Source organism: Sebastes umbrosus, chromosome 12, assembly GCF_015220745.1.
Source record: "Sebastes umbrosus isolate fSebUmb1 chromosome 12, fSebUmb1.pri, whole genome shotgun sequence".
NCBI classification, from domain to species: Eukaryota; Metazoa; Chordata; class Actinopteri; order Perciformes; family Sebastidae; genus Sebastes; species Sebastes umbrosus.
In genome coordinates, this window is record NC_051280.1 from 16,526,146 (window position 1) to 16,541,958 (window position 15,813).

Sequence of the window (15,813 nt, forward strand, 5' to 3'; positions counted from 1 at the left end):
AAAAACCCACCAATGAACCGCACAGCTGCACTGAGTGAGAATGTTCTCTTATTACAATAAACATGGGCATTGTTGGTCATTTTGAGTCAATCCCACGTACACAGTCCAAGTGCAGTAAATACTACAGAGTCCAGCTCTTTTAGGAAACTATTTAGCCAATTCTAAAGATTGAGGAATATATTCGTGATCAGTTTTTAAAGATTTACATCTTCAAAAGGAAAGAATGGGCTTGGGACTGAGTGCCACAGACAAGGTAGGGAAGTCAGAAAGTAATGAAGGAAAGACAACTGCATTACAGCTGTTGGTCTTTTCATGAAATTTGTTGACAGTAATAAATTATACAATTCCCCAGCCTTATCCTTTAATGTACTGACTGGTGAAAAAATACACACATTTAGCTCTGTTATGGCCAAAATGGCCTTAAGATGACAAATAGCAACCTCTTATGGGATACATTTTGCAATATATAAAGTCTTGCAACCATAAGACTTACAACTTGACTTAAAAGGGTTTTGTTTGGTTTGAATCTCTGGAAGCCATTGTGAAATCTTGATATATAGTGTTTTTATGCAGATAGGCTGACAGATTGTCACACGTCCAAGCAACCAGGGAGGAGCACAGCGACAGTACTTAAATAAATCTTTACAAAACATGCAGAGAAAGTAATAACAGAATTTCAAAACTCGCATTAATCGCTGACAGTATAAGAATGTGAAGCACACCATCACGGCGACATGATGAAACTTGCTGACAAACACTTGAGCACACGTTGCATTAGAGACAAGGACAGAAACCGGTTGTTGAACCATTCTCTGAGGGATTAAGTTTGAAATATGTTACGCTTCCAACCACACCCCAGTACCGGCTGTAAAAGCAAGAATGTTCCATTAGACAGCCGATGAAAAACATCTGCTTTGACATGACTGATGGCTGAAAGATAAAAAAAAAAAAAAAAAAGAAAAAAAACGAAACCAGACTGAGTAGTGGAGCGGCAATTTTCTTGCCCTGAGCCAGAGAGAAAAATACTCATCACAACAGGCTTTTTGGGGTATGTCTTTAGCGGTGAGTAGAAATAAAATCATGTTATTAACTCTTCTCCTCTCCTTTTGGAGGAATGAGGAGCAAATCAAATATGGATTTTAAACAAATTATCCCAGAAGAAAGACAAGAACAGGGGAACCAAAAGAGAAAAAAGATATAGCAATCTTTGCAAGGTAGAACTGAGAGTTACAGCTGTGATCAGTAACAAGCTGTCACTCGGACTAAGCTCAATGAGGCCAATAAGTCTTTCAAATTTCATATTAGACGAGTGTATTCCACTTTTGTCTTAGGTGTCAGAGTTAACAAAATAGCTCAAAATATCAAGCAGCCCTGGCAAGGACTCAGAGCATGACTCACAAAGAGTACAAGTAACTCTCTTTACTTGGCAAAAGAAAAAGAAAAAGTCGGGCAAAAAGTCGGGCAACTTTAACCAAAAAACACTATAGGCAGAGTCAAAGTCTAAGATGCAGAAACAAGGTCAGAAAACACTAGAAGCTACTCAGCTGGAGCGCTGACTGAAACCGTGAAGACGAACTGGCACAGACAAAGAGGAGCACACAGACTAAATACACAAAGGAGGAAGGGTAATGAGGGGAAAGGTAAAACTAATCATGGCGGGGTTTGTTAATCACACCGTCGGGAAACTCCAGAGGGCAGGAAGAATCTAAAATGAGAGCCAAAATGAAACAGGAAATAACAGAAACTAGAAACAAGAAAACATAACCTTAAACATGGGACTGGGATGTAACACAAAACAGTTTTAAATGCTGCGTCTATTGACAAATTTGTCTGAAACTGAAAAAAGGGTGTGTTGTAGGGTGATTATCTGGAGGAGACTTCTTTTGGTTAGACTTGAGTGTAATACCAAAGCAATAAAATTGGCTAAATACTTTCCATTTCTGTGGAGATTTCACAACATCACAAACTGAAAAATGTACCTCAACAGTGAAGAAACAGAACAGTTAATGGGATAGACCACATAAGATTTATGGAGAAAAGTGTATCAACATAAGCAAGAAAATACTTTATGCTATTTTTGCACAAGCAAGAACAACTATAAGAATTTTAAAAGATATGTACTGCCAAGGTTAGAACTTGGAAATGTCTTATTTTTGGATTTCAGTGGCACAGTAGAGACAATAGAGAGGGATATTCTGAATAAGAAAAATAAGATATGACAAGGAGTAACTGTCTGGACAAACTTCTTGAAACTTCATTTGCTCTTTAATTAGCATCCCGAGAACCAGTTCCTACTTAGTGCATCAATATTAATTATTTACTTTGGGTATTATTATCCACATTCATTATTTACTTTAAGGATTATTATCCATATTAATTATGAACTTCTCCCAACTCAACAGAAAACTCATTCTTGCTGTAATTGAGACTCTGTATTTGCCCCCAGGATTACATACCTGTATGACAGGTAACAGTGACATTAAGATAACAAACTACATGCTCTTACCTGCTCTGATGAAGTACTACGCAGCCTCTATGACAGATTCAGAATCAGAAATTGGGGATTATTAAGGACAGTATTGAACAGTTGAATTATTACACAATTTACTGTACAGTTAAGTTAGTATTCTATATAGTTTCACTCTCCAATACTCACACGCTCATAAGAACAATGCCATTTTTCTTACTGTGGAAATTATAAAAAAAGATGCATTAGTAAAAACTGCAGTAAACATGTTTTGCATTCAGCACACATCAGCTCCACCTGTGCACCGTCAGTCAAACCCTTCCCATACCCCCATCTGTTGACCTGATCTGAGATAGTGGTAGAACATGTTCTTTGACTTTTGTGTGTCTTCCTGCAGGTAACATCACAGCACTCAGAAGCCTGGGTTATTAACTTTATCCTTGAATGCAAAAATAATAATGAAAAAAATGCACAAGAGCGAAGTCTCTGTTTAGAAAGATCAAAACTAGGCGTTTGCGCAGCCACATCTCATTTAAAATCTTCACTCTTTCGCCACTTCCAGACTTCACCTGCATTGTAAATGACCTGTAAACTAATCCACGAGGGAAACCTGATTGTCCACATTCTCTTCTTTGTTTAAGTTAAGCATGACTGAATTTTCTTTCTTTTTTTTTTGAAGGCACTACAAAGAAACCAGTTGCATTCGTTCTACACAGTCTTGTCTTTGACTGCTTGGAAAAGCCTGAAGCAAAATCCTCTTCTAACGTCCCTGTAGGAGGCAGGTTTTAACGGTCAAAGAAGTATGTAGGTTTATAGGTCAGGAAAGAATTTCACCTGTCAAAACTCCACATTCAGCGTGTCTCAACAGTTTCCATATGTGCATTTGAAAGAAGACACATTTTCAATTCAACTCCACTTATTTTACACATCAAAAGTCTATCCACAGGAGTACTTTTAATATACTGTATGAATGCTGCCTTTACAGAATTTACTGTAGTAGAAAATTTGTCAGTGAGTGGGCGAAATGGCATTATATAGATACTATTATGAGCAATTTTATATCTAGTATTTCAAAACACTATATCAATTTATCAAATAGTTTTAGAAAGTCTTCACAATAAAGTGGAAAGATGGATTTGTTTACACCTGATTTTCATTGCAAACAAATACACACTTTATTTGAATGATGCCCTTCCTGTTGAAAACTAGATGACCGAAACATTGCATCAGTAAAAATGGTCTCTTTAAACTAAAACACTATGTGGAGTGTCATCCAAACACCCTGCCTCTGCCCTTCACATGCACTTATTACAACGCATATTTGACACCAGAAAAAAAAGGTCAATACAACAGCTTTTTTTCAATTCAATTTTATTACGACAGGAGGTGCAAAACTTAAAAAGTTGAAACATTCATTATCATGTCCAATACTGCTTTAGTGCAGCACTGTTCTAAAGCAATATGCTATATCATTACAACATATTAACTAGAGATGAAAATACATATATATCAATAGGTCATCCTTGATTACTCTGCCCTATCCACATACCCAAATTATGCTACCTTTACACACACACGCACACACACACTCACGCATGCACACGCACACACACACAACAAAAAAACAACATATTAAAAGCGTATTTGATAATTATGGCACAATATACATTTGTAAAAATAAGGCCGTCAGCTATAGTACACTTTTTACAGAATTGGCACTTTTGGAGTTAACACTTGTCTTATTGAAAAAATTACAATTTAGAAACATCCCACACATATTCTGTAGAAATAATAATAATAAAAAAAAAGAATAATATAAAAAGTGCAACAATAAAATAGAGAATTTGTGTAGGTATTCTCTTCTTTTGTTTATAGTCTGTGACTATGTTATCTATTGATAAAAACAGTCATATCCCTAGGGTTCTTTCATCAGTCTTACAGTACAATCAGCATTTATCTACGTTCCAAGCAGTGGCCACCCACAACAGATATAGTGACATCTCCTGATTAGTTACAGTATAACTCATAAAGTTCAACAACAACCTAAAGGTCAGCAGAACGGCTAATGGCATGGCTAAAGCTAAAATATTAACACAAATGCAACCAAAGCATCTTTAGAGTCACACCACACTATGAAAATACAGCACTCGGAGCACTGGATCCAGTGTTCAAAGCCTATGTGGATAGATGCAACATTATTGTTGCTACAGAAACTTTGTTCTACCTCATAATGATTGTGCTTTTTCAAGTCTAACGACTTACGGTATAATTATAGTCATTTAAGCAGAACTGTTGGCAAGTCACTAAAGATCTGGATTCTATGAGCTCCATGCTCTGTGCTGTTCTAAGCTAGAAGAGCAATAAGTATGATTTTAATCCGTACCAATGACATTACTATTTGCCAGGTGCTGAGATATTTGAGATGATGGGGCAAGTAACCTTTCTGTTTGTGCTCTGCTTTTTCCAGTGTATCTTTAGTTAGGAGATAAGGTCAGATGTGCTTGATTTTTGTTTACTGTACTTCTGTTATGTTTACTTTGGCTGTTCCCACCCTGAAGCTAAACTACTTTTGTACTTGAAGTAATTACAGTGCTTTTAGGGCTGTCATTTGGTGTCTCACTGGTCATTCTTGGGACAGGAGAAAGAGGGAAATGACAATTGCTGAGGTTTTACCTCGGCTGGGGTGTAACCACTCATTGTCCTATAATGCCTCTTAAAATCAGTTGCTTTATCCCAATTCTTTACTTAACACTGACACTGTGAAGTACACACTCTCAACTAATGTTGACAAAGCCTTGTTCCAGCAGGTAGCATACAAGAAATGAATGCACTTTTTGATATCAACAAATGCCAGTCATTTTCCAAAACAACATTAATATGGACATCAAATCAACTTCTATGGCTGTGATAGTCATGTGGTGTTAACTACTTTGAGCAGTAGAGTGATCAATAGATGATGACATACAGTATTGCACATTTGGTCCAGCAGACTAAACTATCCCTTTTACCAGTTTTACCATAATCTATCTGTATGAACATATATGTATTTATATACTGTACTGTATTTTAGTACACTGAAATATATTTCAGTATATCTCCTAACAAGTGTGACATTAGTGGGTATGCTAAACAAACAGGCTGCTTTACGCTCTCGAACTAGATTCAATATTTCTCTCAGTGACTGACACTTTCTTGCGTTGCACAACCACTCTCTGGCTTTCATGCAATTTGGGTGTGGCTGTTACAGCAAAGTCCTCATTTAACCCCGTAGAACCGCGGGAAGCCAGTGAAAACTGCAAACCTTGACCTCTAATTTCCAAACCCTGCTCTGCAGACCCATGTCCTGTCTGAACAATGCCCTGTGCTAAATGTGCACCTTGCACTCCACCTGAGGACCCATTCTCCGTCACCAACACATGTGTGGACCTGGAGAGGGTTCCTTGTGAACGGCCTTGTGCTACCTGCCCAGTCACTCCACCCACTCCTACTTGCCTATCTACAAGGACCATACCCTGAGAACCTTGTAGGCCACCAACCTGCACCAGCCCCTGACCACCTTGCAGGCCACCAACCTGCACCAGCCCCTGACCACCTTGCAGGCCACCAACCTGCACCAGCCCCTGACCACCTTGCATGCTACCAACCTGCACCAGCCCCTGACCACCTTGCATGCCACCAACCTGCACCAGCCCCTGACCACTTTGCAGGCCACCAACCTGCACCAGCCCCTGACTTAGCCCAACTTGGCCTACGTGACCCACTGTCTGCTGGGCCCCCCCTGCCACAAGCACCATTTGGGGCTTGGACTCGACTACATACATGGGCGAGGCAGCATAGTACATAGCGGGCTGCTGTATGAGCATCGTCTGACTGGGAACCACAATGTTGTCTTGGACATGTACCATGGGAGCGGTGGCTCTCGCAGAGATTAGCTCCTCCTGCACGACGGTGGAGGATCCAGACGCTACATTGGAGGTTTTGAGGGTGTTGAGGGTGTTAATGTTGACGTGGTCCCTGTCCCTGATTGATTCTGTGTGAGTGTTGACATGTGTGTGGGTGGAGGTGGAGGTGGAGGGCCAGACAGGAGACACTGGTCTGGGTGGAGAGATAAAAACCCCTGCGTCCACAGACTCTGTTGCCAAGGTTGACCCCTGACAGATCTCAGCCAGGGTTTTGAATTTAGGATCAAGGTCATTCAGGAAGGCAAGGTCATTATCATTCTCAAGAAGGCTGCAGCAACCTACAGAACCTGCCAGGGACTCCTGACCCTCATAGTCGTAGATCAGCAGACTGTCCTTCTGATGGGATTGTTGTGCAGCATGGCTGGATTTCTGCAATTAAACAGAACCAGAATCTTATTATAAATATAAGTATAAATACAAACTTAAAATTAAAATTTGAATCTTTTGTTAAAAACCATTAGACTTGGATGTTGGATGTAGTGTTTAATGTACTCACACTTGCATAGTACTCCCCCAGGTACTGATGAGATAGAGCCATCCCATCAAAGGCCCCAGCCCTGTATGTGGAGAAACGGTGTTCTTGTCCTGTCATCGTCCCACCGTCCATGTAGTCCATCCCCACCTGCCCACCAGAATGGCCATATTTGTCGTGCAGGTACATGTCATTGGTTGTCAAGGTGGAATAGTTCAGGGCACCGGCTCCACCTGCTGCGCCTCCCAATGCATTCAGTTCTCCTACGTAACCCTTTCCCTCAAGGGTGTTGAAAGTATTGGTATTCATCGTGCCAGGATAAACTTGCACTGGCGCAAGAAGAAGAGGAACTTCCTGTGAGAAAAATGTGAGATCCCGTCAGAGAGGCAGCATTTTAGGAAAATTTGGTGGACACATTTTCTTATACTAAATATATCTTAATATTAGAGCTGACCCGAATGCTTCGAAGCTTCGACAGTTGCCATGGTAACTGACCTCCAAATCAGGATTCAAATGTTTTTTTTCTTTTTTTTATATATAAGTATGTAATAATAATGTATAAATCCAAAAATAGCTCATGAAATAAGGAATAATCCCACATTATAATTCATATTCAACATTAATCATTATCAATTATTCTCAGAGGGATATCACTGTTGGTTATGTGTAGAGATATGCATGTGTACAGTAGTGCGGTAGCGGCACTGTACCGAAGCTTTTAATATCTTTGAATATTTCTCACCGAAGCTTCGACGCCCATAAAAATGGTATTCGGGACAGCCCTACTAAATATTGTATACTAATCAAAGTACCTTGTCTTCTCCCTGCCCCTCAGTGTGATATGGGATGAGCTGTTGTTTCGTATCAAATGGAATGGACTTAAAATTTCCAGCAGCTGCTGCACCTCCACACAGGCAGAACAGCAGCAGAAGAGGCAGCACTGAAAAAAAAACACATATCACACTATGTCAAGAGAAATTCTTATAAAAATACACTGGTCAGGTCAAATAAAGTCCAACCATCAATCAGTGAATTACTTTCATTCAACAGAGGGCTCAAACTCATGAGGAAACATGACAAATACTTGTGTAATGCATGCTAGAGTCATGATCTGCCTTTTTTCAAAAAGTAATGGTGATCCGCCCATTCTTTCAACCTCACCAAGCACACTACAACATGTCAGGTTAGGCAACCTTGTAGAGGAAAGTTAATGATTCTTGTCAAAATAACCAACCAGGAAGAGAAAGGAAATAAGTAATTCTCTACTCACACAGCAGAAGCAGCAGTCCCAGGAGCAGAAGCAGGATACCTGAAGCTCCAAAACCCGCAGTCTTTGTCTCGTGTGACAAACATCTTTTGGTGAAGTCATCGCAATTACACACAGTCACATCTATCATCTGAACAGCATCACATGACTTTCCCTGCTGGTCTTTGACCTCCACTGCCACTTTGTACATGCCTGGCCACAAGTTGGCTTGGTCTCGCAGAATGGCCGTGGTTTCTGAAGAAAGACGAGACCCACATTTTAAAATTTGCAAGTTATAAAGAAGTTTGTTTGTTTGTTTGTTTGGGCCTGGGGATATGTAGTAACACTTCCTTTCTTTATACAGAAGTGATAAAACCAAGATGGACCTTTTTTCACGACCAACATTTACTTGTCATGGCAGGAAAAGCAGAGATGAGGCTAATAAAGTTAACGATTGTTCCATTCCATTTGAGCGTCTCAGTAATCCATCCCAGGGATTAAACATGCACAATGGCAGTGCTCTGAAACTACAGCACCTTCTTGGAATGCAGTAATACATAAAGTAAAGTGCTTTCAAAGAAATTATCCTATGAGCAAAACACCCCTGGCTAAGTGTATAATGAAATAAAATATAATGTATTTGCAGCAACATGACAAGTTTGCTATTCACACAAATGTGTACCACCTGAAGCCTTTTAAATGGACAAATAAACAAACTACGCAGCACTGAAATGATCCTAATCTGCTTGCAAGTCTTTAGAAATCTAACGTTTTGGAGTTAAAAACTACAGTTGATTACTGAGTATATCTAAAAATGCCTCTTTAATGTAATCCTTGAAGAGCACTTAGGCCGAATGCCCATTTAACGCTGATTTGCTGGAAATTTGCCAAGCTGTAATTGTAATCTTACCATTAAGATGCTCCACTGTCCATTTCCCCTTGCCGCTCCCCTGAATCACAGTGAACTCAAACGGTGCAGAATTGGGGTACTCGTCTTTGTCTACGGCTGTGGCGTAGATCACATTAGCCTCGAGGCACATGGTGTGATTGGTAGTGGTCAGTATCGGACAGTTATCATTAAAGTCCTCCACCTGGATGGCTATGGTCCCCGTGGCAGTTTTTGAGGGACTATCTGAAAGCCAAATCGAAAGAGAGATTAATATTAAACCTGCACCATATCAGGCCACTGACAGAGAATAATGATAACTGTCATTTTTACAGAACTCACCAGTGGTGATGCATATAATTTTGGCATAATATGTTCCATTGACCAAGAACGTAGACTCTCTGTCAGGCATTTTTTTCAGCTTGATTTCTGCTGTCCTTTCATCAATAGTCAACCAGTTGTCATCATCTTTGATTTTAGCATACCTATAAATAAGAAAATCCATATATGTGAAGACAAAACAAATCAACATTTTCATCAATTCAGAGACGCAAAGAGAGATATCTATACATCTGCTGTTTGTTGACATCTTTCACCATGTGGTCGTACCTTACGTTGGTGGCTGTCTGTAGTGTGTCACTGTCAATAGCAGCGTAGGTGGCGATGACTTTGTTAATGGAGACGGAAGTGTGTTCCTCAGAGAGAGTCACCACTTTGACACTCGGTTGGAATCGGGGGCCTTCCTTCTCATTGATCACGTTGATTTTAACGGGGTAGGCTTTAGGGGTTGTGGGCAAGGTCACGACCCTACTGCCAAAATAGTACTCTGCTTTGTTGGCAACAGCCACTTCCAAGTTGAGCATTTTGAGTTCCTCATAGTCCAAGGCCTGAAGATTCAAGTATAATGCACAGGATATGCAGTTCACATTAGCTTCCGTAGTAACGTTTATTCTGCTCGTTCACAATGTTTCAAACTTCAGTCTGTCAAACTTAAACTACATTCTTTTACCTTGTTACACATGATAACTCCTTCATTGGTCGTAGAATCCGTGGTGATAGTGAAATAGCCGGCCTCATTCCCTGAAACGATCTGGTACACAGCCCGCCAGTTGTCAGTGTGAATCAGATCCATGTCAACGGAGTTAATCCTCATCACTTCCACGTTGGCGGTGTTCTCCTGCACGCTCCCTTCATACTGTAAATGAAACACACAGTTGCTTTAGAACAACATTATTGTAAAAACCATTGAAAAAAAGATAGAAGTGTTGGTTGTGTGTAATTATGTCACACCTACCGATTCTTTTTCCAGGGTTGGAATATTGTCATTTATGTCCAGAATTTTGACCGTAATATCGCCGGTCCCTGAGTTTCCTCCCACTTCTCCATTCAAGTCTGAGGCTTTTATAGTCAACGTATATGAATCTTGTCTCTAAAGAATAGATCAGATATACAATGCACTGATTAAGACATTCTAGTTTTTAGATTCCAGTAAAACCTGTTGACTAACATCAGCATGATTCTGTCTGCATATTTGGTTAAAAGTTGCTAAAAATGCACAAAATGCTCCGTGATTCAACAGGTGTCAGATGGAAAACTGAACAAGTTTACAAAGTGTGATGACTCTAATTGGACTCATCACTGTGTGATACTGATCCGACTACAGCCTTATGAGTTAAAAGCTCTTCCAATGAAAATAACTGCTTGTACTAGACGTCAAAAGAAGAATTTCCGGTCAGTTCAGTGCCTCACCTCCCTATCTAGAGTGTTCTGTCGAACCATGACCTCTCCAGTCTGAGAGTTGATGGAGAACAGCCCTGCTGTGTTACTAGACTCCACAATGCTGTAGTGGATCTGGGAGTTTGCTGTGTTCTCCTGATCAGCATCAGTAGCTATCACTCTCATCACAACAGTACCTAGGAATCACCAAAGGGAATGAAATTATATATCACTTCATTGATTACATGTAAAATACTTCACCTTCACAAATATACTGTAGATGTCTTAAAATACCTGCTGCACTTGACTCATTGACAGATCCGACTTGCTGTACTTTAATGACTGGTGGGCAGTCATTCTCATCCAAAACAGTAATCATAAGGTCAATATCCCTTTCAGCCAAGGACCCGTCGGCGAATGTTGCGACACCTTTTAACTACAAAAAGAGACATCAGCACTACTTTACCATTTCCTCACTGTACAACTTGAGGTTATGACTGTAAATGCACATTTGATTTTACAAACAGGATGTTTAAGTGCTCTTACATGATATGAGGCGATGTTCTCTCGGTCCAGAATGGAATAGATTTTCACAAAGCCAGTTTCACGGTTGACTCCAAACACGCCCGTAGGGGGCTTGTCAACACCAGGCCCCAACAGAGAATAAAATATCTTTGTATAGTTTTCCTTATCAGAGCGAATCTGGAAAATAAATATACACACAAAAAATGAATCTGGAAGATCTTCCAATTACAAGGAAAAGTGTAAAGATGACTTATTTACTGTTAGTTTTTATTATAAAATAATGTTTTGTTTTTCTAACTGTATTCTATGAGACCTTCAGATCATGTGAATACAAGCACGTGCCATGAAATGCGATGAAAAGTAACTAAGTACATTTACTCAAGTACTCACTTTGAGGTACTTGTACTTTATTTGAGAATTTCTATTTTATGCTACTTTATACTGCTACCTAACTAATTTCAGAGCGAAATATTGTACATTTCACTTCCCTTCATGTATTTAAGAGCCTATAGTTACTTTGTGTTCATATTTTAAATACAAAACATATGATCAGTTTATAAAATATGATACATTATTACGGATTAAACCACCACAAGTATGTGAAATAGTTAAAATATAGCTCCACCTAGACCAACTAAAACATTAAAGTACTGCTTGCATATTAATATATCAATGATAATGATCCAATAATATAATACTATAACACTGACAGTAGCCACTCTACATTGACTACTTATACTTTTGATACTTAAAGTACATTTTGTTGCTAATACTTGTACTTACTTTTACTTAAGTGAAATTCTGGATGCAGGACTTTTACTTGCAATGGAGTATTTTTATACTGTGACACTGCTACGTTCACTTAAGTAAAGGATTTGAATACTCCTTCCATCGTTGATGATATGTAAACAAAACTGAAATATGGCATCAAAACTGGTTTTGCTCTCATGAGAACAACCGCAAAACCTAGCTTGTTACGTGATATCCGACATTGCATCATGGCTTGGCTCCCAAACCATAAAACAACATCTAGCTGAGATGTGAAACTGGATGAGCAGACAGGTGAGTGCCTGTCTAAACATCACACAGAGATGTATTCATTGCCACATTGTGTGTCTGAAATGACTCATTATTAACATGGGGGAGCTGTTCTCACACATACTCTGTAATAAAACCAGTGAGGTGGGAAATACAATCAACTTATTTGACAACGGTGTAGGCTTATGATTATAAGGAATGACATATTGCTGTGCATACATCCAATATCTACATGACTGTGAAAACATGTTTTAAAGGAAGAATGAGTCAATTTTAATAGAATTCTTTAGAAAGAAAGAAAAAAAAGGTACACACTCTAGCGATACTCTCCAAGCCGGTGTAATCGTGGTTCTCGTTCAGCTTTCTGGGAGCGGTGATCCAGTGTCGTTTCTGTCTCCGTAACCCTGACCCTTTTCCTTCAGCCCCCACAGGATCCAGCTGCAGGTAAACAAACAAGGAGGAAAAACATGATCATAATGTTTCATACCAGTGGGGAGGCGGTCGTTGATGACGTGGGTGTATTACTAGGTAGATGGGTAGTAGGTTACCGAGGAGGAAGTGGATATACTCTCCTATGTATATCAACGGCTTTTTGGCTGTTGGGCGGTTATACCCAGTATACCTTGCGCCTACACCCTCAATTACACCGCTGTGTAATACCCCCTAATTTCAAAATCATATGGCACACCCTATTATTGTTGCTCCTGACCTCATATAGCATTCATTTACATATTATTTATTTTACATCATGAGAGGTTAGGCCCATTGGGGATCTCAGGGATCTTTAAAAAAAATTAAAAAAAAGTATGTTCACAGTAAATTAATTATTTTAATCAAATCAATAGAATATGGTCTGTTAAACATGTTTTAAATACATGTAAACCCCCCAGCATTAACACAGAAACAGTTTTTAAAGCTAGTCACATGTCAAATACAATTTTTGGAACAGTAATTCAAACAGCACTTTACTATGGACATAAATGCACTTTTCTCTGCTGCTAAACACGACTGCAAATTGTATGAAATTGTGTCTGAAACGTTTACTTATTTTATTCTTTTATTGTTATTTTTAGGTATGTTAATTTTAATACTTATTTATTCTATTCTTTTTAATGCACTGACAGGAGCTGGGAGAAACAATATGTTGTATCCTTCTGTGAAATGACAATAAAGTGAATCTTGAATCTTAAAAAACGTCATATAAAATCTACATAACTTAACACACTTTTAATATGTTTACCATCTATAGTACATTGTCACAAAGCTCAATACCTCCTCTAATGTGACCTTAAACATGCATGGATATGGGACTTAAAAGTTCTCCCCACACATCCAGTGTATGTACAGACACAAAGCTGGGAAGCTGCTTTGCCTGAGGAGACAAATAAAGAGCTACGTGACATTCCTGCCAACATGGAGAGTGCGCATTTAGTTTTTCTTTCGTATTCTTTAACTTTAATACTCGCACAAATGAATCCGATGGCCCACCAGAGGAAAAAGAAAAGAGCCACACCTGTTAAAGCCTATACACATTACACACACACGATCATCATGAACGAATTGAATCGTTTAACTTACCGTTAAGAAGAAGAAGAAGAAGCCCAGCAGGATCAAAATGCTGCATTTCGGCAGTGGAGCCATCGGTTTGACAAATAGTAGACTTTGTTATAATAATAATAAGTGAATAAAAATCCTCTTGTTGAAGTGAAATCGCGCCTGTCTGTGTAGTCGAGCTTTGAGACTTTGACCCTACTTTAACAGCGATAGGCGGTTCCTCTCTCCTGTTTCATTGCTCACAGCTACTGCAGATAACAGGCGGAGAAAGGAGGAGGTTCATTCCTCCCTGCCTGCATAGTTGTAACATTTTGTGTTCAGCCTATTGTCTCTGACTGCACTAGGAAACAAAAGGCAGTCTGGACTTGAGAGGAAATCACTCCAGAGTATACAACATGTGGCCAAAACCAAGACTTTTATTGGGAAATCATGTTTTTGTGGATCAAAACAATGCTTACCCTCACCAGGAAGAAGTTTATTCAAGTGTGCTATTAGTATACTTCTTTTAACCTTAAAATAAGAGCGTACATTACTTTTTTATGTACTTATCAGAGATATACTTAACAAAAGTATACAGACAAGTCTATTTGGCTTATAGGCCTACTTGTACTTAATCTTTTGATCGAGATATAAATAAGAGAGTATACTACTTTTTATGTACTTATCAGAGATATACTTAAAAGTATACTTGGCTCATATTGACAAGTATACAGACAAGTCTATTTGGCTTATAGGCCTACTTCTACTTAGTCTTTTGATCGAGATATAAATAAGAGAGTATACTACTTTTTATGTACTTATCAGAGATATACTTAAAAGTATACTTGGCTCATATTGACAAGTATACAGACAAGTCTATTTGGCTTATAGGCCTACTTGTACTTCATCTTTTGATCGAGATATACTTAAGAAAAGTATAATTAAGTATTCTTAAGTAGCAGACTCTAATCTCTGCTAAAAAAGTGGGCTGCAAGTGTACTTGCAGTATAAAAACTATTAAACCAGTAGTTTAGTGAGAGTATACTTTAAAGTGCACTTTCATAAACTAAAAAGTGGGCTTCAATAAAACTAGTAAACTATTATTATACTTGCAGAACAAAATACAACTTAATGTGTATTATTCTTACACTTACAGTATACTTAAAAGTGTACTTTTATAAACTAAAAAGTGGGCCAATTTATTCCCAAGAAGCATTAAAGTAGTACACTTAAAAGTATACTACTAGTACATTGATATTAATATACTTACTACATAAAGTATACTTGGGAAATATATACTTGAACTTTACTTATGTATACTTCATAAAATAAACTTGAAGTATACTACTTTTTCGTAAGGGTAACAATTAGTTTCCGTCTTGACCTCTGCAGTATGTGATTAAGTCTGTTTTTAATTTATGATTTTTATATTCAGTTAAAAAATTTAAAAAGGAAGAGTCCTTCTAACTTTTCTCACTCATATGTAAAACTTCACCTGTGCCTGGGAAATTCCCAAAGAGTGCAGCAACTCAGCTGCATGCTGGACGGTGGGAGTGTGTGTGCATGTGGGCGTTGGTGAGTTTGTTTAACAGAGAAACAAGGAGGGTAAAAAAAAGAGTTTGTGTTGCCAGGATACATGAAACGTTGACTCCCCGTGGTCAAAGGTGTGTGGGAGAGGAAATACAGTATCGGTTTTATCTTGCCTGATTAAGCCATTAGTTACTGCAAATTATTTTGTCTGATAGTAAAGCTCACATTTAACCCCGTTGTCATTTTTTACTCACAGTGAGATTGATTGTTTTTTGAGCAATACTTTATTCTTCATTGGCTGTTTAACAGCAGTATGAGCGCAAAGGTGAATGGGTGGTTTCGACGGTACCGTGTGACGCAAGACAAATATGTGATGGAAAGCTGCACCTCAGATAAATAGATACATTGCGCTGCGTGAGATTGAAACTACCAATGTTC

General features: G+C 38.7%; 1 protein-coding gene across 6 annotated transcripts; it reads right to left on the reverse strand.

Annotated features, from left to right (window-relative positions):
* Positions 1-3,821: 3,821 nt before the first annotated feature.
* Positions 3,822-14,099, reverse strand: LOC119498774 (desmoglein-2-like). 6 transcript variants are annotated; one of them, XM_037787828.1, is made up of 15 exons: positions 13,891-14,099; positions 12,628-12,750; positions 11,296-11,451; positions 11,044-11,185; positions 10,783-10,946; positions 10,328-10,462; positions 10,043-10,228; positions 9,643-9,920; positions 9,376-9,518; positions 9,058-9,279; positions 8,172-8,402; positions 7,714-7,841; positions 6,926-7,255; positions 6,168-6,798; positions 3,822-6,059 (listed from the first exon to the last, which is right to left on the reverse strand). In XM_037787828.1, exons 1-15 carry the CDS (start codon positions 13,951-13,953, stop codon positions 5,611-5,613), a joined length of 3,381 nt encoding a protein of 1,126 aa, XP_037643756.1. In that variant the 5' UTR covers positions 13,954-14,099; the 3' UTR covers positions 3,822-5,610. The 6 variants fall into 6 exon arrangements, with proteins under 6 accessions (XP_037643756.1, XP_037643753.1, XP_037643754.1 ...); XM_037787825.1 differs by having other exon boundaries at positions 3,822-6,095; XM_037787826.1 differs by having other exon boundaries at positions 3,822-6,039; positions 6,112-6,798.
* Positions 14,100-15,813: the final 1,714 nt, after the last annotated feature.